This window comes from Fusarium keratoplasticum, chromosome 4 (genome assembly GCF_025433545.1).
Source record: "Fusarium keratoplasticum isolate Fu6.1 chromosome 4, whole genome shotgun sequence".
NCBI lineage: Eukaryota > Fungi > Ascomycota > Sordariomycetes > Hypocreales > Nectriaceae > Fusarium > Fusarium keratoplasticum.
The window spans coordinates 4,473,909-4,492,501 of record NC_070532.1 but is presented as its reverse complement, the minus strand read 5'-3'; the positions used below and the strand labels follow the sequence as shown (position 1 = coordinate 4,492,501).

General features: G+C 52.1%; 5 protein-coding genes across 5 annotated transcripts; 3 read left to right on the top strand and 2 right to left on the bottom strand.

Moving 5' to 3' along the window:
• Positions 1–2,412: 2,412 nt before the first annotated feature.
• NCS57_00640700 (MFS domain-containing protein) lies at positions 2,413–4,193 on the top strand (the record flags this gene model as incomplete). The annotated part of the gene is made up of 5 exons (XM_053056296.1): positions 2,413–2,533; positions 2,589–3,001; positions 3,050–3,709; positions 3,763–3,931; positions 3,982–4,193. The coding sequence occupies 5 exons, from the start codon at positions 2,413–2,415 to the stop codon at positions 4,191–4,193; spliced, it is 1,575 nt and encodes a 524-aa protein (XP_052915251.1).
• A 1,186-nt stretch (positions 4,194–5,379) lies between these two features.
• On the bottom strand, positions 5,380–6,440 carry NCS57_00640600 (uncharacterized protein; the record flags this gene model as incomplete). The annotated part of the gene is made up of 4 exons (XM_053056295.1): positions 5,380–5,906; positions 5,959–6,071; positions 6,267–6,338; positions 6,427–6,440. The coding sequence occupies 4 exons, from the start codon at positions 6,438–6,440 to the stop codon at positions 5,380–5,382; spliced, it is 726 nt and encodes a 241-aa protein (XP_052915250.1).
• A 631-nt stretch (positions 6,441–7,071) lies between these two features.
• On the top strand, positions 7,072–9,488 carry NCS57_00640500 (ATP-dependent RNA helicase DRS1; the record flags this gene model as incomplete). The annotated part of the gene is made up of 2 exons (XM_053056294.1): positions 7,072–8,679; positions 8,730–9,488. The coding sequence occupies 2 exons, from the start codon at positions 7,072–7,074 to the stop codon at positions 9,486–9,488; spliced, it is 2,367 nt and encodes a 788-aa protein (XP_052915249.1).
• Positions 9,489–9,887: 399 nt separating this feature from the next.
• Positions 9,888–10,642, bottom strand: NCS57_00640400 (uncharacterized protein; the record flags this gene model as incomplete). Its single annotated transcript, XM_053056293.1, has 2 exons — positions 9,888–10,411; positions 10,465–10,642. 2 exons carry the CDS (start codon positions 10,640–10,642, stop codon positions 9,888–9,890), a joined length of 702 nt encoding a protein of 233 aa, XP_052915248.1.
• A 4,910-nt stretch (positions 10,643–15,552) lies between these two features.
• Positions 15,553–18,051, top strand: NCS57_00640300 (DUF2183 domain-containing protein; the record flags this gene model as incomplete). The annotated part of the gene is made up of 1 exon (XM_053056292.1): positions 15,553–18,051. The coding sequence occupies one exon, from the start codon at positions 15,553–15,555 to the stop codon at positions 18,049–18,051; it is 2,499 nt and encodes an 832-aa protein (XP_052915247.1).
• Positions 18,052–18,593: the final 542 nt, after the last annotated feature.

The following is an 18,593-nucleotide window of genomic DNA, read 5'->3' as shown; positions in this document are numbered from 1 at the left end:
GGAAACACGACGAGACCTACCATTTATGTAATGTTCGGTTTTGGCATTGTTCACTTGTTCCCGCCCATAGCCGTAGTCATACTACATCAGATCATAGATACATCAACTACCTTCGACGATAGCGATACCTGCGCTCATCGCTCTCCCTAGAACAGACCACACGACCGTCAACTCCCCCGTGGCAATCTTGTGATTCTTTTTTATCTATGACATTGCCGTGATAAATGGTATATTTGTGTGGCAGAGCTTGCCCGTTTGTGGACGCTGCTTCCAGGCCTCTTGATTGTGGAGTGATACAGGACTTGTCCAAAGCACAGCTTGAATGCTGATGGCCAGGTACATCGGTGCCTTGAAGCGAGCCAGGCTAGGTTGGAGAGCTACGCCAGCGAGCCAATGCCGTTTTTGAGTTGCTTGTCCTCGGCGACGACAGGGATAGTTTGGACTAGGAGAAAGGTGAGCAGTTGTTCAAACACAATAAAGACGGAATCCAAAGAAGCTTCTGTTGGGACACCAAAAATTACCCCGGAAAACAGGTTCCTGGGGTTTGGTGGCAGAAGGGCCGAATCCCACCCTCGACAGCATCCTCGCCGAGTGCGACCCCTGAAAGCTACGGCCGATCCGCATCCACCTCTGGATGTTCCGGACGTATTTGGCTCTGCGGAGCCCCGCAATCCGAGGAAACTTGAAAGAGTTACAACCGGAGGCTACACAGCGGAAAAATATAGGGGCTAGAAGCCTTCCTCCCAGCTGACTCTTGGGTAGGCTTCTGGAATTCCAAAGCCGACTCCCGTCCTACGAAGAATCGAAGGATGTAATGTCATGAAGTAAATTCCCGCAGTAAGCACTGTAATTAGAAACCATCGAGGGTTTTTGTTCCGAGGAAAAATTGTGGTTCAAATGAGGGTAGCTATCGAGCTGGCTGCAAGAATGGTTTCGGAGACTGGCCGAGGCTTTAAGAACCTCTGAAGGTCTTTTGAGCTGCAGAAGACGTTCGATCATGGATATAGCATGAGGTGATATTTCCAATAGGCTGGCCTGCCCTGGGAAACTGGGATAGTGAAGTCGAGATGCTTCTAATTGTTGTCTCGTGAGGTCGTAGAGAGCGTACACGAGACAAAATTTGAAAAATAAGACACAGCTAGGATAAAAATTTACTTAAGCTATTGCTATGAAAAGGGAAATCAGCAGTTAAAATGAAGCCATTGCTGTTCGCATGATGTTGACCGTGAAAAGCTCAATAGCAACCACGTGGGAACTCATGACATCTTCAAGGTGGTTACAATTTCCATATCCGGCAGAGAGATGTGGGCTTCGTTTGTCGCCTAGGTTGTTTCGTAAAGGAACAGGCGTGACGTGCTGAAATACCTGAAAACCACGCGCGGTTCCATGGGATTACTGCTCCAAAGTGGAGTGAGGCCGGGGAAATATTCCTGAAGGGGTTTCACGTGGGGTTTCTCCGCCCGAGGATGTTCCGGGCCCATCAAGAAATTGGAGCATCTGGGGATTGGATGTTACTCTCGTCAAGCTTAAATCATTCTTCAGCGTCAGATATTCCCTGATTGTGTATATATCTGGGCTTGCTGTTGTATCAATTTTGCTTTATAGAGCCAATTATCTGATTCACGGCATGCAATCATCACCAGTCTCAGCCTCAAATGTGCCGTTCGCACTAAGTAACAGGCCATGTCGGTAGCATGCTTCCACTTCCACTTTTGAGGGGATCGGGGAACGGTTCGCCGACACGCTCACGCGTCCCCAGCGAATCGCCTGTCTTTAGCATCATGCTTCCCCTGCTTGGAACCGAGTCTAGACTAGGACCATGAGCCGCCTGGCTGGGATTTTGCCAACCCCGTGACTGTCAGTGCGGGTGAAGACGATCCAAATGTCGGAGAAGGTCGATGGAGCCGCTGAGTCAACTATTTCAGACCGCACAGTTCCTTGCCGAGTATCCCCGAGGACAGGGTCCCCGCCGACTGATCAGCCGAGTCGCGTGGAAGGCAAGCAGCCCGGCAACTAACATTGACACTTCTGGAAACACTAGACGCTTTTGTGTTCCGGCAGCATGGATCAGCTCTCTCCAGCCCGGCTTCTGGGTGCCGAATGGTGTACGACTCGCCTCCATCTAGAAACCTTAACCACCAGATTGTTCATACCCATTCCTCGGTTGACCCACACTCCGCAGCTGTTGGTCATGGCTGCCCATGGGGAATATCATGTTCACAACCTAAGAATGCCATGATCTGAGCGCTGGGGATCCATCGCGGAATTACGGATGAAGCATCTATATAAGTTTGTGGGAGCCTCACCTCATGGACATGTTCTCATCAACACCCACTGGGCCTTATCCAACACAAGTACACATTTGACATCAATACTCGCCAGGATTGAGTCTTGCTCAGAGCGAACTCCATCATGGCTCCTACAGAGACCGATACCAACCATGTCGAGGCATCACAAGAGCATGCTGCCTCTGACGACAACGGCAATGTGACTCTCCACGATATCTGGGAGCACCGCCGCGTTCTGGGTTTCTGTGAGTTACCCGGCCGTCTTTCCTCGAAAGAACTTTCCTAAACTAGAACTACTAGGTTTCCTCATCTTCCTGCTACCCATCAACTTTGGCTTTGAGATCAACAACGTCGGCAACCTCCTCGCCGTGGTGCCCTTTATGGAAGAGTTTGGTAAAGTCGTGGATGGGACTCTGCTCATTACAGCTCAGGACCAACAGATCCTGAACGCTGCCACGACCGTCGGCATCTTTGTTTCCGCCTTTGCGACAGGTTTCATCTCTGACAAGGTTGGCCGCAAGTATACGATCGTTCTCGCCTGCTTCATCTGTATTGCTGGCATCATGGTCCAGTACTACGCCAAGTCTATCATGAACCTGTTTGGTGGAAAGCTCCTCGGCACCTTTGGATTTGGCTTAGGACATTCCCTAGGACCTGTCTTTGTCGCTGAGATGGCGCCCAACAAGTTGCGAGGCACATGTCTGGTTCTCATTGTCAGTGTTTGCCTCTCAGTCTCAAGCGCATCGCTAACCCAGACTTAGAACACCATGATTGTCATCGGCCAGTGGCTCAACTCCCTCGTCATCTATGCCTGCTCGGATCGCACCGACGACATGGCATGGAGAATTCCTGTCATCACCCAGCTGATTCCTCCATGCCTGCTCCTCATGGGTCTCGTCTTCCTCCCCGAATCCCCCTCGTGGCTACTCGTCCGCGGACGAATCGACGACGCCAAGAAGTCTTACCTTCGTTTCAACGGCAAGGACTTTGATGCTGATACCGCCGTGGCGGTTGCTCAGCTCGCCATTCGCAGCGAGAACGAGGCCATGGGTGAGGGCGGAAGCTGGCTGCAGTGTTTCAAGGGTGCAGATGGACGCCGGACACTGATCATCTGCATGGTCTACATCGCTCAACAATTCATCGGAGTCAACTTTGTGAGCGGCTATCTGACCTACTATTTCCGTCTGGCTGGCGTCAACAACCCCATTGGAATCGCCCAGGCCGCCTTTGCTATCCAGCTCTTTGGAAATATCTGCTCGTGGCCACTGGTCGACCGGGTCGGTCGTCGCCCCATGATTGTCGGCGGCATGATTACAATGACGGCTGGTCTTCTCATCATCGGCGGTATTAGCACCATCGGCAGCAAGCAGGCTCTTTCGGCGACTGTTGCTTTCATGGTCCTCTGGGGATTCTTGTACCAGGTAAGCAATCGCGGTGCTTTGAAGCAGCAACCCAGACTAACAGCAACTTGTAGATGACTGTGGGTGCTACCGCGTACTCTGTGGGAGGCGAGACCCCCAGTATTCCTCTTCGACAGAAGACTTATGCCATCAACATCATGAGCGCCACAGCTGTGTCGTGCCTTGTCCTTCAGGTTATGCCTTACCTAATCAACAGCGATGAGCTCAACTTGGGCGGAAAGAGTAAGTCAATACCTGCCGGCCATGCTCATCACCTTCTAATGCATCTCCAGTCTGCTTCATCTTCTTCGCCTTCTCCGTGCCAATGTGCGTCTACCTTTACTTCTGCCTCCCCGAGATGAAGGGCCGCAACTACGCCGAGATCCAGGAGCTCTTTGACAAGAAGGTGCCTGCTCGCCAGTTCAAGGACTACCAGTGCAACTTGGGAGATGCCGTTGTTGCCAAGAGGATTGAGCTCGAAGATCGGAAGCCAGTGGAAGTCTAAGTATATTGTCTTTATTACTTGAGGTTACACAAAGAATTGAGGAGGTTGGCACCAATAGGTCAAGCCTCACAAGGAGAGTGGAGGGCAAGTAGATAGCTAAAGTGGCAGAGTCACGATGCAGGTGATGTTGGTCCATGGAGTAACCTATCTCTCCCACCTTTATGATGACAATGATAAAGAGATATCCTAAAAAATGGTTAATACTTTAGATCTCTTTCATCTGTGCTTTTCATCACTTCTTATTATACCTTTATTGCTAATCTCAAGGGCGAATAAGTTAATATCTCTATGCTCGTGTGTGGTTACTGAGGAACTCAGGTGGCCGAGGTGTGACGGACATCCATTCGCTGAACAGTCATCCTCGTCGCCATTTTAGACGCTCCGAGCAGAATAACTACCTAACACAGTCACCGAACTCTCGGCGTATGAGCTGAAAGAGGCCAGTTAACACTACTCTTAGCCAGGTAGTTACACCAGAACATTGAGAGCAGCTAGGTTTCTAGAATTAACTCTGATCAATGAGCTCTCTGAAGAAGTCGGCACATTGACTCCCAGGTTCCTCGTTGCAAGCCAACTAAAGCGTGCTGTCAACCCGAGCGTGGTGATAGACATTCCCTGGATGGAACCCAACTTGCCCACACTCGCATAGCGTGATAGGACTTCAATTCGAGAGACACCGTGTTTCAATACCCTAGCAATGTTGTAGATGGCGTGTGGGTTGGCTAGCATAGGGAGTGAGTCAAAGATCCAGTCTCTCCTATGATCGATGAGCAATCATCGCCGTCCAGTCAACGGCTTCGCATAAACTCTGAATTACCTCAAGCCATGGCGGCCCGAGCCGCTCCCGTGGGCCTCAATGCAACGCAACACAAGATGAACAAAGGCAGGCACGTTTCCAACAAGATCAATTTTGTACTCATTCACAGGGACTCAAGAACACGTTCCCCGGGAACAAGAATAAGAGAAAAAGCTTCGCTTCTAGTGCCAATCATTTGCCAATGCGTGCGCATCCATTGGCTTTCAACACAGTCCCTCCCCAAAAGTATGAGGCCTCAACTCCAAAGTCCATGCCCGTTTTGCCTCATGCCGGAGAAAACCAGACTATGTGCTCCCCCTCCCAGTACACTCAACTCATCATGGTCGCGTTCATTACATCTCCCAAGACTTTGATATGAGCTTGGCGGGACTAGAAGGTCTCCTGGTCGTCCACCTGATCCTCGGCGGGGATCTCGAAGCCCTCCTCTGTCGAGTACAGGATGGTCTGGATTTGCTTGATAAGGCCGTCCTCCTGCTTCTCCAGCTCGGGATCCTCGTCGACGGCTTGTTGGATGAGAAGCTCAATGTCTCGGAGCTTGCTGAAGTAAAAGTCACGCTCCCTCTCGAGGCCTGTCACTGTCTCCTTGAGGGTAGCGTTCTCCTGCTGAAGGGCGGCGGTGGCGGGGCCGGCAGCCTTGGCAACCCGAGGGCCACCGCTAGGGGTACCACCTGCTCGACGGGCGGCGCTGCTGGAAGCGGCGGATCGGGGGGCGGCACCACCGGCGGGGGGCATGGCACCGCCTTTTCGTCGGGCAACGGCGTCGTACTCGTGATCCGGGAAGTTGAGGTCCCAGAAGCGCTTTGTCCACTGCAGGAACTCGAGGTTGTCCTGCATCTTGCACTTGACGAGGGCCGATACGGGAATAGGCTTGTCGATCTGGTGCTTCAAAAAGCAGTCTGTTGAAGGGTTAGGGGGTTGTCGGTGGAGAGGACAGGGAAGTAGACGCACTCTGAAGCACCTTGAAGTTTTGAATGTACAGGTATTCCGAGTTCACATTGAACTTGACCTTGGACATGGGAACGTCCATGTAGATGCTGTCAAAGACTTGGCAAAGGGCGGCGCTAGGAGAAGAATGTTAGACGCTGGTTTCGCACGCAATGTCCCCCTGAATCATGATGTTTGGCCGTGGCATTGTGTCTGGCGGCGCAGTCGTGATCTCGATCGCGGGGTTCTTTGTTGTTTTGAGCCGCCATGACCACGATGATGGCACGGGTCTCACCCAATTCAACGAGGGGGCGGGGCAGAGGTCGACTCACCCAGTACCGCATTGCTCGACCTTTGTGATGTTAAGCTGCAGAAGGCTGTTGAGCCACGCAACAAGCTCTTGTCTATGAAGAAAAGCCCAAGTCAGCACCAGCAGCGCGCCATGGCAGAGGCCGCCATGTCGCAGACGGCCCCGAAGGCATCACCACCAACCTCGACTCGCCCATCTTGAACTTGAGATTTGTTTATTCGGGATAGGATCGTGGTACAACGCAAGCGATGTCGGAGCTGATCGAGGCAGCTGATTATCGAGAAACGTCTTTCGGGAATGCGAAAAGAGTAGAGACGGCGCAGAAGCAAGCTCAGCTAAAGGAGAGATTGCGTTGTCGGGATGGGATGGGGAGAAATTAAAACCATGGATCAGTCTTCGCGCTGATTCCAGAACAGAAGAGTTGGCACCAAGCATTTGCCTGTCGCCCAATCAACCAGACTGACGGTAGTGGGGGGTACCCGCGGAGACCAAGTGTTGTGCTGTGTTTTTGCTGTGTTTTGATGGGTCGGTCTGGTACCGCTATCCCAGAACCCCTCCAACATGGACCCCCGCTCTCCCCCTGAAGCTGGTTGACTTTGGGCTGCTCTTGCAGTGAGGTCACGTGGCTGCAGCTCGCTGACCGCATCCACGTCCTGGCTCGTGCTCCTGGACGTGACGGGAGCTCTCACCGCCAAAATTTTCAAAAGCGGCAGAAAAAAAGTTCGAGATTTGCGCTGGAGGAAGGTGCCCCACTATCCAGAGTCGCATCTTCAACTTCACTTTTTCATTCCATAGACACGACACGAGTGTCTCTCAATCCGTCCAAGATGGCGCCCTCACAGAAGCGAAAGCCAATTGAAGACGACTTTATCCACACCATTGACGACGACGACGATCTTCCGGTCGAGGAGGAGGAAGTCTCTGCCCAGCCTCCCAAGAAGAAGGCCAAGACCTCCAAGGGCTCCAAGAAGTCGAAACGCGCTGCCACCCCCGAGGATGACGAAGAGGAGGTCGCCGAGGGGATCTGGGGTCAAAATGATGACGACGATGGAGCCATGGACTCTGACTTTGAATTCGGCGGCGAGGACGCGGAGGACGTTGGTGTCGAAGAATTCGAGGGATGGGGCTTTGATGGCGCGAAGAAGGGCATGAACGCCGACAAGAAGGGCGTCGACCTTGACGAGATTATCCGCCGACGGAGGGAAAAGAAGCTTGGAAAATCCGCCGACAAGGATGCCGAGGAGGATGCCGACCAAGCTGAGGTGGACGCCAATGAAATGGAGGTTGACCTCGACGATGAGGACGACGAGGTTCTCGCCGACGACGCATTTGGTATGAACGTTGCTTCAGACGCCGAGGAATCCGGGGAAGAGGAGGAAGATGACGAGGACAAGTCTGAGAACGAGGCCGAAGACGATGACGAGGCAGCTTCAGACAACGACTCTGTAGCTACCCCTGTTGGCCACCCCGACGATGATGTCTCAGACCAGAGCGACGATGAGGAAGATGCCGAGGAAGAGGAGAAGCGCAAAGCCTTCTTTGCTCCTGAGGAACAGGCCAAGCCAGGCAAGAAGTCGGACGTCTCGTCATTCCAGGCCATGTCTTTGTCACGTCCTATTCTTCGTGGTCTTGCTTCCGTTGGTTTCACAAAGCCCACCCCTATTCAGTCCAAGTCCATCCCTATCGCTCTCATGGGCAAGGACCTCGTCGGTGGTGCCGTCACTGGTTCCGGAAAGACTGGTGCTTTTATCGTGCCCATTCTCGAGCGTCTGCTGTACCGGCCAAAGAAGATCCCCACGACTCGAGTTGTCGTCCTTACACCTACTCGTGAATTGGCCATCCAGTGCCACGCTGTTGCCACCAAGCTCGCCGCCTATACCGATATCAAGTTCACCCTTGCCGTTGGTGGTCTGAGTCTCAAGGTTCAGGAGGCAGAGCTGCGATTGCGACCAGATGTCATCATCGCGACACCAGGTCGTTTCATTGATCACATGCGAAACTCGGCCAGCTTCAATGTCGACACGGTTGAGATTCTAATTCTTGATGAAGCCGATCGTATGCTTGAGGACGGTTTCGCGGACGAACTGAACGAGATTCTTACAACACTCCCCAAGTCTCGTCAGACGATGCTTTTCTCGGCCACCATGACATCTACTGTCGACAGACTGATCCGCGTCGGAATGAACAAGCCAGCCAGAGTTATGGTTGACTCTCAGAAAAAGACTGTCGGTACCTTGGTGCAGGAGTTTGTTCGTCTACGACCTGGTCGAGAAGAGAAGCGAATGGGTTACCTGGCATATATCTGCAAGACACTTTACACAGAACGGGTCATTATCTTCTTCCGACAAAAGAAGGAGGCTCACCGAGCTCGCATCATCTTTGGTCTTCTTGGTTTGTCGTGTGCCGAGCTTCACGGTAGCATGAACCAAACACAGGTCAGTATTCTTTTGAGTTTATTGATTTCCAATACTAACAGTATGCACAGCGTATCTCCAGTGTGGAAGAGTTCCGAGACGGCAAGGTGTCATATCTGCTGGCCACCGATCTTGCTTCTCGTGGTCTGGATATCAAGGGAGTCGACACCGTCATCAACTACGAAGCCCCTCAGTCGCTCGAGATCTACGTCCACAGAGTCGGTCGTACTGCCCGAGCTGGCCGCAAGGGTACCGCCATTACTCTTGCCGCCGAGCCCGATCGCAAGGTCGTCAAGGCCGCCGTCAAGGCTGCCAAGGCCCAGGGTGCCAAGGTCGTCAGCCGAGCCATCGAAGCTTCGGAAGCCGACAAGTTCCAGGACGAGATTGATGAGATGGACGACGAGATCGATGAGATCATGCAGGAAGAGAAGGAGGAGAAGCACCTCGCCCATGTCGAGATGCAGGTGAAGAAGGGCGAGAACCTGATTGAGCATGAGGCCGACATCAAGTCCCGACCCAAGCGAACATGGTTCGAAACGGAACACGACAAGAAGAAGTCCAAGCAGGCCGGCCGCGAGGAGCTGAACGGCATGCGGGAGGGCTTGAAGAAGAAGGCGGGCAAGCTGAGCAACAAGGACAAGAAGCGACTCGACGCCAAGCAGATGCGCGCCGAGGGTCAGGAGTGGAGGAAGGGCAAGTCTTCTGAAGCCGAGATGAAGGCAAGGCATAAGGAGCAAGCCAAGTCGAAAGCCAAGGCAAAGGCAAAGGGCGGAGACAAGAAGAGTGCCCCCAGCAAAGCCAAGGGCAAGGCTGGTGGCAAGAGGAGGTGAAGTAAAGGGGAGTCATTGTCAGCGATGTACAGGTAGATTTTAATGAAACTCATAGCAAGGCACATGTTATTATCGGTCAAGTGAATCAAGGGTAATTACTCTTATAATTACACGTATTATCGACAAACGGGCGTGTTTTATTCCTCTGTTGAACCCCAGTTCTGGTCAAGTCCTGGAGAGCCAGAGCTCTCTCGTGTAACCACGGTAGTGTGTTGAACACAATCTCCAGCAGCGATCTAATGACTGATCTAAGCCTATAGAGATTGCAGAAGAGAAGTTCCATTCAGCACCGAGCCTCCGTCCCTTCCACGGAACGCGTGAATTGTGCCCTAGCTCCAGAAGTTCCGGTGTTGCAGTAGGAGTGTTTCCTTGCTACATGTCAAACCATGACATGCTCCTTTACAGGGCGGCGATGGCAGACACGATGGGGAGACTTGAGTCAACAGGGACACCGATGCCAGCGATAAGAGCAAGCTGGATTTGAAGCAGGGCAATGAGAGCAGCCCTCAGTCCCGTGACAACAACACCGAGAGTAACTGAGGCGCTCAAGATAGCAGCAGCAAAGATGGCCAGGGGAGCGATGAAGGGGTTTAGGATCTCCCTAACGGCCTGGAGCTCAGCATCGAAGAAGGCACGGATGTCCGGGGTCAGGTCAGTGACGATGAGTGTGACGACGACGCTGATCTGGCTGATGACCTGGATAGATGCTTCAATGGCCGCGATGAGCTGGACGACTTGGTTCTGAGTAAGGCCGACGATGGCGCCCACGACACCTCCCGCTGCGCCGGTGGTGACGGCAACGATGGAGGCTGTGGCTGTTGCGACAGCCTCGACGATAGCCTGAAGATTGGCCCTAATGATGGTTTGGAGCTGGACAATGACTTGAGCGTCGACGGCCCCCTGGATTTGGGTGACGGCGGTGGCTATGATCTCACATTAGCCTCTGTTCCCGTTCATTTGTAGAGTTTCTCCATACTGATAGCATCAACATTGGCTTGGACAGCAGTCTGGAGGGTACCGACTTGGTTGACAATGACACCCACGGCAGTCTGCTGCTGTCGGGGGACAAGCTCAGGAACAAGCTCAGGCTCCGAGGCCGGTGCCGGGACCGCCAAGGCGAACGACGCAAGGGTGAGGAGGCTCAGGAACTTCATTGTTTAAGTTGGTGATGTGGTTTTCAGGGGTGTTTGTTCGATGATGATCTGATCCATTGCTATTGCTGGGCGAGTTGGTAGATTATATACTAAACTGAGCAACTGACAATAAGAAACTCCATCGGTTCATCGTACTCTTTCATCCTCGATGCCTCCCAGGTCCGGCTGCCGGAGGAGGAGTCTCTCGGCAAGCCACCATGTGCATTCCGTGAATCTGAGACATTCTCTCGATCTAGACTCGTCACATTTCAGAACGGCATTCCAGATCTCCATCACCATAGACGTCATGATTGGTTCGTCATAGTTCCCACCATCCCTCTCGACGTTTTTCTCTCTTTCCTCCGAGAGCTAAACTCGACGTGGTTCGGCACACGCCGTTCCCGCCGGCCCGCGCCGGGATAGTCTGTCACTTTCAACCCTGGCACTGCGCCGTTTGGTCAAGGTACGCAGGTAGGTTCGTATTCAGCTACTTACAGGAGGCTATACGGGTCTAGAAACGCGGCTCGCAAGCCTCTTTCGTCCGTGGTGAGACTTGTATTCCTAATGGAGGTGGTGCGCCAACGTTGTTGGCACTCCTAAAGTTTGTTCAGTTTGACGTGTGTTTGAGAGCTTCTTTTTTTCTCCGGCTGCTTCGAGGTTCTTGATCGGAGGAACCGTGGCGTGGAAGCTTGTATGCCTTAGCCTTTTAGTCTTGCGGTTATGCAGTTGCTAGCACGAACTATTTTACAAGTCTACGAACTAATATGCTTTGTTGTCAGTTCCAAGCGTTTGACTGTTATGCCCCTGTCCAAAGCCTTGTTTCCATTTAAGCGCCGGGCTGAACGCATCAAGCCCAGTCCACTCCACCATCACGATGCATTCAAGGTCGCCACTCCACCGTGACATTCATTTTCAAGATGGGCAAGGAATGTGAAGATCAAACTCTGTTTCGTTTGCTTGTTTCGACTTCATCCTTGTGTACTTTGAAGAGTATCCGGCGGTGACTTTGCAGTACCATGTGATGACTTCCTTGGCAGCCGGGGGATCACCACCTTGACGAAATACAGTCTCCATGTCTCGGGGTCGGAGGCATCAGAGACATCCGAGATCTAAGACGTGTGGGCTGTGTCGGGGAAGCCGGTAGAGGCTGTGGATTATCAATATCTTCGTCAGTCCCGCATCACAGGCGATGACAGGTCTGGAAGTGGCGGAAACCTCAGCTCTCCTTGCATCAACATGATAGTTCCACCAAGTAGCTTTCAGCATCCACCGACGACATGCCAAGGCAAGCACGCAGGTGGAGCGCTTCGAACCAGGAAGGTGTGATGAAGGGCCAAGAGAGGTTTGCAGTGTGGGCTCTTGCGGAAGAAACCGAGATTTGAGCAGATGGTGTGAGCGATTTAGAAAGCGGAAACTGCAGGCGATACGCATCCTTGGCCGTCTTTGACAGAGACGGGATAGATGCGGCGGCGTTGTTGAGAGACAGAGGGGAAAAGGGCGAGGTGGTGAGGGAGTGGTGTGGAACGCATCCAATGGGTTGTCAATAAGACAGCCAACGCATGGGGGACGTGATCGTCGCTGTTTAACTTGGTATCGTGATGAGCTTGCGTCAAAGTATTGAATACAGGAACAAGTACTTGCTTGAACCCAGCGTCGAGAGCATCAGCCAAGAGTGTCATTGGAAACAAGGCACGGCACAACAGGGCTGCCACCACAATGCGATGCGTCTACAGACAGCCCGTTCAGACCCGTTCAGACACGGCATCTTGCATTTACAGGACGTAATTTACAGAGCTGAATAATCATAGCTACTCCCCCCGATACTCGTAGCCATCGAAATGGAAGTTGTAGTTCAGAGTCCTAACAGACATGGCCGCCATGTATTCCTCCTCCCACCTCTCTCAGAACCTCTGTCACTTTCTCGCATGGCTATCAAGGAGGCATGGGCTCACTATCTGTGAGCAATGTTGGATAGGTTCTCCTAACGAATCTAGACAGTGTTCTCCTCATCTGGCTCCGATCGTGAATGAGGGATGCATAGCACCTTTCCATGACTGGTACATCGATTTAGGGCCAGGCTGGTGGTTTTCGGGTTTTTCGAAGATTTTAATGAGTTCCTCTTGCCGCATGGCTTTGGCACACTGATCGAATGCGGAATAAAGACCTACGCCAGGAGAGATCTAGGGGAGTGGTAAACAGCATTATCTTAATGCTCGTAGGGGGCAGGGGAATTACTTAATAGTTACTTTGCGTAGAGGAACTTTTAATTAGTATCATTTATTCTACCTTTCAAGGCGAACAACAATCTGCTCTGTCATCTGAATCGGTAACGTACCAAGGAACAACGTACCTCTGAGACTTGCCCAGAGTTCTGTAACAATATCACCAACGTTCTGCTCAATTACGCTTCTCTTTCTATCCTTTGAGCTTATTTTCATTGCAGCAATTCTCTTCCTTTTTCTCCATTTGCTTATCACTCCCTATCCATCAATGTCGAGAGCCGTTTCCGCGCTGACCTAGACCCCCCTCTCCATCCAGGACCTGGCTTTTTCGTCACACGGCACATTCCTCTGACACTCTTCAAACCCAACGACACCTAAAATGGTTCATATAGGCAATTAGCATCCCCAAAACAGCTCTAAAGCAGCACTCAGGGCATGTAATGCCTCGACCACCTACCCACGGGGACCTCTCACCATCTTAACGCCAAGGGGATAAGGGATAAGCCAGGCTGGCGGCTAATTCACTCCCATCTACTTTTTAAATCAAACTTATGATGCTACTTGTTAAGGGTAACCGCGTCCAGTGTGGTTTACCATGATTAATGGAGTGAATCCAATGGGTGCCTCGATACAGTCTCGCATCGACCCGGAGACACTTTTCCTCACCCCTTCTGGTTTTCAGCCGGATGTTATCGCCACAGCAATCGAGCCTAAAGCCAAAATTTACTATTTATTCGCGAGGCGCAAGGACCTTGCTCTAGGAACAGCCCCCTTATTAGCGAAGACTTACAACCCAGGTCCCTCGGGTCCTCATCGACTTCAGTTGGCCACTCCGACCTTAGGCCGGCAAGCTGCAAACACAGGTTTCCCAAAAGAGTCCAGCCCTTCAAACCCTTATATCTCTATCAAGTAGTCTTCAAAATGAAGTTCTACCATTGGGTCTCTGATCGATACCGTTCGCGCGCCACTGTGTTCAGGGGTGAGATGAAGAAAGAGTGGGAAGGTTCCCATAAACTCAGGGAGCTCGCCATTTCCATAAATGACCCTAGTTAGAGAGAGTGGTACCAATTTTAAGCCTCTTCCTCTACAGTATTACTCAGGTAGCTGCTCCGGGACGCATTCAGGTTATTAGACGCTTATCCTCCCCTACGGGTGGCTATAAAGATGGAATAAGATTAACAAACAGTGTTTAAGAGCTTAAGAATAACATTGATGAGTAATTTAGTTATAATGTAAAGGACTTAGAGGAGTTGACCTGTATTTTGCTTTCCGCCTTCGGTGTCTTATTTATTTCTCCATAACCCTACATGACGAGTTGAGCAGGGCGCTGGCGTCCGCTTCATTCAATTTTTTTTCCCACGCGGAAAATCATCCCGGAAAAGGCATTCGGAGTCTATTGGTGCCCATACATGAACCGTAACGTCTGGAAACCCGAGAGATGAGCCCGGGCGATGACGATCAGAGTTCCGGGGAAAGGCGTAGGACCACGTCCCAGGGCCATTCACTCGATCATTTGGTGAGTGACTTGGACATTATTGCCAAGAAAGAACAAGAGACAAGGAAGAACAACTGTTTCGCCACATTTCGGTGAAGAACTAATGAGAGTTGAGTGGAATTCTCACTATCCCATTTCTTCTGAATGCTCCTGGATAACACGGCAAGAAACGCGCACGGGAACCATGTTATAATGAGACAGGAAGCGCACAGTCCGTAATACGAAGGAAACTATGCGACCTATGAGATACGATATAAATAAACATGGCCAATTATAGAGGGTGTAAGATATTGAAACCTCTTGTCATGTGCAGTTGTAGGTTAGCTACCTGCGCATGGGGTTTAAGAAATAAACGAAATGCTACAGTACAACAGTACCTAATATCTAATTCCTCTCTAATAGTATACATAAAATTGAATAAAATCCATTTAAATAAGAAATAAAAAGAGCAAGTATTTTATTTTCTTTAGGTCTATTTATTATTGTTATTATTATTATGCCTTACCCTTACCCTTGGAGGAGAATATGCAGGTTCAAGTTTGATGACGTAAGGTCCAACGCCCACCTCGGCTGCGCCTAGCTCTCCATTCCAGGCAGCTGGAGGTCACGAGTTCACCATCCTGCTGAGACCAACATTGCTATCTTCAAGACCTCCAAAACCCGCCGGGCAGACTCGAATCATGTGCACCAGTCATCTTTGACCGTCGTGTCAGGCTGAAAACGCCCCCGTCAGAAGACGCGCCCGCCTGCGACGAGCCCGTCGCCCGTCGCATCCACCCAGCTCGTCTTCTCCCACCGTCAGCCGGACCGTCATCGTGAGCCCGCCGTCCAGAGACGTACATCCTCGCCTATAAATCGGATTCCCCGTCTCGGGAGGACTAGTCGACAAGGTGGCTCCGTTCAGGTTCTTCGGCCCCTATCGCCCTCATCCGCGCCACAAGCAGAGCCTCCTGCGCTTCCTCTTCCCACGTGCCGTCCGAGAGCGATATCGCGAGCGACTACTCAACTTCCACCTCAATACTCTTCCCTACCTGAAGCACAACTTTCAGTCGCGGGTCTACCGTTATATAGTTGAGCGCCAGCGTCGGCGCGCCGACAAATCTCGAATCGTAGACATCGTCGCAAGGCAGGGTAGACGACTGTGGCTGGGTCAGCAAGCACATCGACCGGTCAAGCATGCCAGGACCCGGCACAAGGGTCTCGTGGCACGCAGAATGCCGCCTATCGGAGGGAGTATGACGGGCTACGGCTCGGACCGGGCCACCAGCCCGGATCGGGAGAGAGGATACCGAAGGAAACGGCTGGCCGCCATGGCGGGCAATTTGTACAGGAGCGGCCAGGCAGCGGTCACCGAGATCAAGGAATCATACGCCCAGACTAGGGCGCGAGGCATGGACGGAACATATGAGAACCATGGCCGGATACACATTCCAGGTGCCTTCCCTGATGTCGCCATTACCGTCCAGGGCGACGATCAAATGGTCCTGTTCCCTTCATACGCGAAACGACATACAAAGAGAGACTGGGGCGAGACAGCGATGCATCAATCAGAAGCTGCGCATGGAAGTATCAGAGACGAGAACTTCTGGAGGCAGGAATGGGAGAGAAACGAGGATGAGAATGCCATCGTCGACGTCGATGTCCGAGGTTGGATCTACTCTCCTCATACGGGACCAATGACACGGAGGAATCGAATATTAATCGGCCTGGCTCGGCAGCTCAGCGGTATACCAGCTCCAAGAGCTGATCAGCCTTACAATCTCAACACTGGACCCGCCCGAACTCATCAGATGCACGAGGAGCAACGGGAGCGGGAAAAGATTGAGCATGAAGCGCGGCGCATTGAACGACTCGGACAGCAAGAGAAGCGTGTGGCCTATCGCGGAGGCTACAGTGAGAGACCTCAGGAGAACAGCGACCCAGAGACGGACAGCTTCTACTTTCCTCGATCGAAGAGTGGGAACCAGTCCCCAGACTCGGCTCCATCAAGTCCAACGATGCCAGCCAGGACCTTCTCAACATCCACGACTGAGATGAGTGAAGCAGATCTGGCACTTGCTAATGCAAATCTCATGGCTCGAATAGCGCCATTCATGACGAACCCTTCTGTTGCTCTCCCCATCACCCTCTTCTTCTACAACGACACCAAGTCTCAGTCAAGAACTGTCATGACCAACGATGCAGGTCATTTCATCATCCGCGCTGCACTAGACTTTGTACCAACACATGTTCGGGTTCTGGCGAGCGAGGATCTATCGGCGACTCAGGAGATCAAGCTCATTGAGCCTTACGGAGTTAGCCTGATTAGTGACATTGACGATACTGTCAAGAAGTCCAACATCTCAGGGGGCGCCAAAGAGATCTTCCGCAACACTTTCGTTCGCGACTTGTCTGAGCTTTCGGTTGAAGGCGTGAGAGAATGGTATAATCGCATGTACCAGCTCGGCGTCAGTATTCATTACTGCTCAAACAGTCCATGGCAGCTGTTCCCAGTCCTGGCCAGCTTCTTCAAGCTCCACGGACTACCGCCAGGATCCCTTCACTTAAAGCAATACAGCGGCATGCTGCAGGGAATTTTTGAGCCAGTAGCTGAACGAAAGCGATCAACCCTAACTCGGCTGCTCAGGGACTTTCCTGAGAGAAGCTTTATCCTCGTGGGTGACAGCGGAGAAGCTGATTTGGAGGTTTACACAGAACTTGCTCTGAATAATCCTGGCCGTATTCTCGCGGTCTTCATCCGAGATGTGACGACACCGGAAGAGACACCCTTCTTCGACCCTGGCTTTGACCCTAATCGATCAAGGACTCCAAGCGCATACGATGGTTCGCGAAATGCTTCATCTCAGAACCTAGTACCAGGCGCATTCCGAGAAAGGAGACCATCCGCAGGTCCAACCATGGGAACCCTGATCGACTTTTCTGATGAACCTGGAGAGACAACTGTGGACCGCTCTGCCGCTCTCGCTCAGATTCGGAACTCGAGCGTCCCCAAGACTGCTAGCACAACCGATCTTCTTGGTGGACGTAAGCCTCCGCCGCCTAGACCAGCGAAGCCTGCAGCCCTTAGAAGCGCCAAGTCTATCACTGAGTTGAACAAGGGCGTTGCTGGACTTGGACTCTCTCGACAGAACTCTGAGGAGCAACCTCCGCCTCCCCCGCCTAGGAAGCCCATTGTGCAAGTCAGAGAGCCCACGGCACCACACCCGCTGTCGCAGATCCAGAACTCTTCCCAGCAGAGTATGGGCAGCAGCAACAGTGGCGGCTTTAAGATCCCGGCACAACCGCGCAATAGACCTGTGTACGATGCTGATCGTCCTCCTCCACCTCCCCCAAGACGGCGTGCTACCCCCTCCAACATCACGGAGCCGGGTCCTCGTCCTCCGCCACGCCGTACCCAGACGACAACAAACCTAGATGTAGATTACGAACCTCTACCCCCGCCGACAAATGGACCGCCATCCTTTGGCACTGCCAGATCCGGCAGCCGGTCTGACGGCAACACCCCGACCGGAGGCTCTCCCACCCTGGGACCTCAGGCGGTCAACAAGAAGCTAGAGTTATGGAGGAGGAGATTGGCGAGGGCACACGAGCAGCTAGACGGGCTAGGAGTTGCCTTGTACACTTGGCGGCGTGGCGGCGACGTCATCGCCGAGGCCGAGGGCATTGTGAAGCAAGCCCTCGCTGACATGGAAAGAAAGAGGAGGAAGAGGTAGTGATGAAAGGAATTCTCCTAATAAACACGTACAATCCGAGAAGCCACTTGGATGTTTTCAAGGTGCAAGACTGGTATCTTTTCCATTGATGCTTGATTGTTGCTGTTGGCATTAGGAGAGGGATGTTGAAGTTGGCCAGTTGAGCTTGCCCGCCGTCTTGTACTCTTTGAAGAGATCCTGGAACTTGGCTCCTTGGCTGTCGTCGATTCCAAGTCAGGGGCTGAATATATTGGCGCGCTTGTTGTCCACGGAGCGAGACGATGAGGAAGATGAAGATGAAAAAGACAGAACATTCATCTGATCATGGAAGTGTAGAAGTGTCATCTCACCCAAGGGCTACTCGGCGTTTCACGGCGTTATTCTGTCATTGAGAATTATATCCATGACTCCATCATCATTAACTATCGACGTCTTCTCCACACAAGCATTCACAAACTCAAATATCCAACAGCTTCATCATCCAATCACAAGGCGTGGTGGCAGAGTGGTCTAATGCGATAGACTAGAAATCTATTCTCTTCGGAGGCGTCTGTTCGAATCAG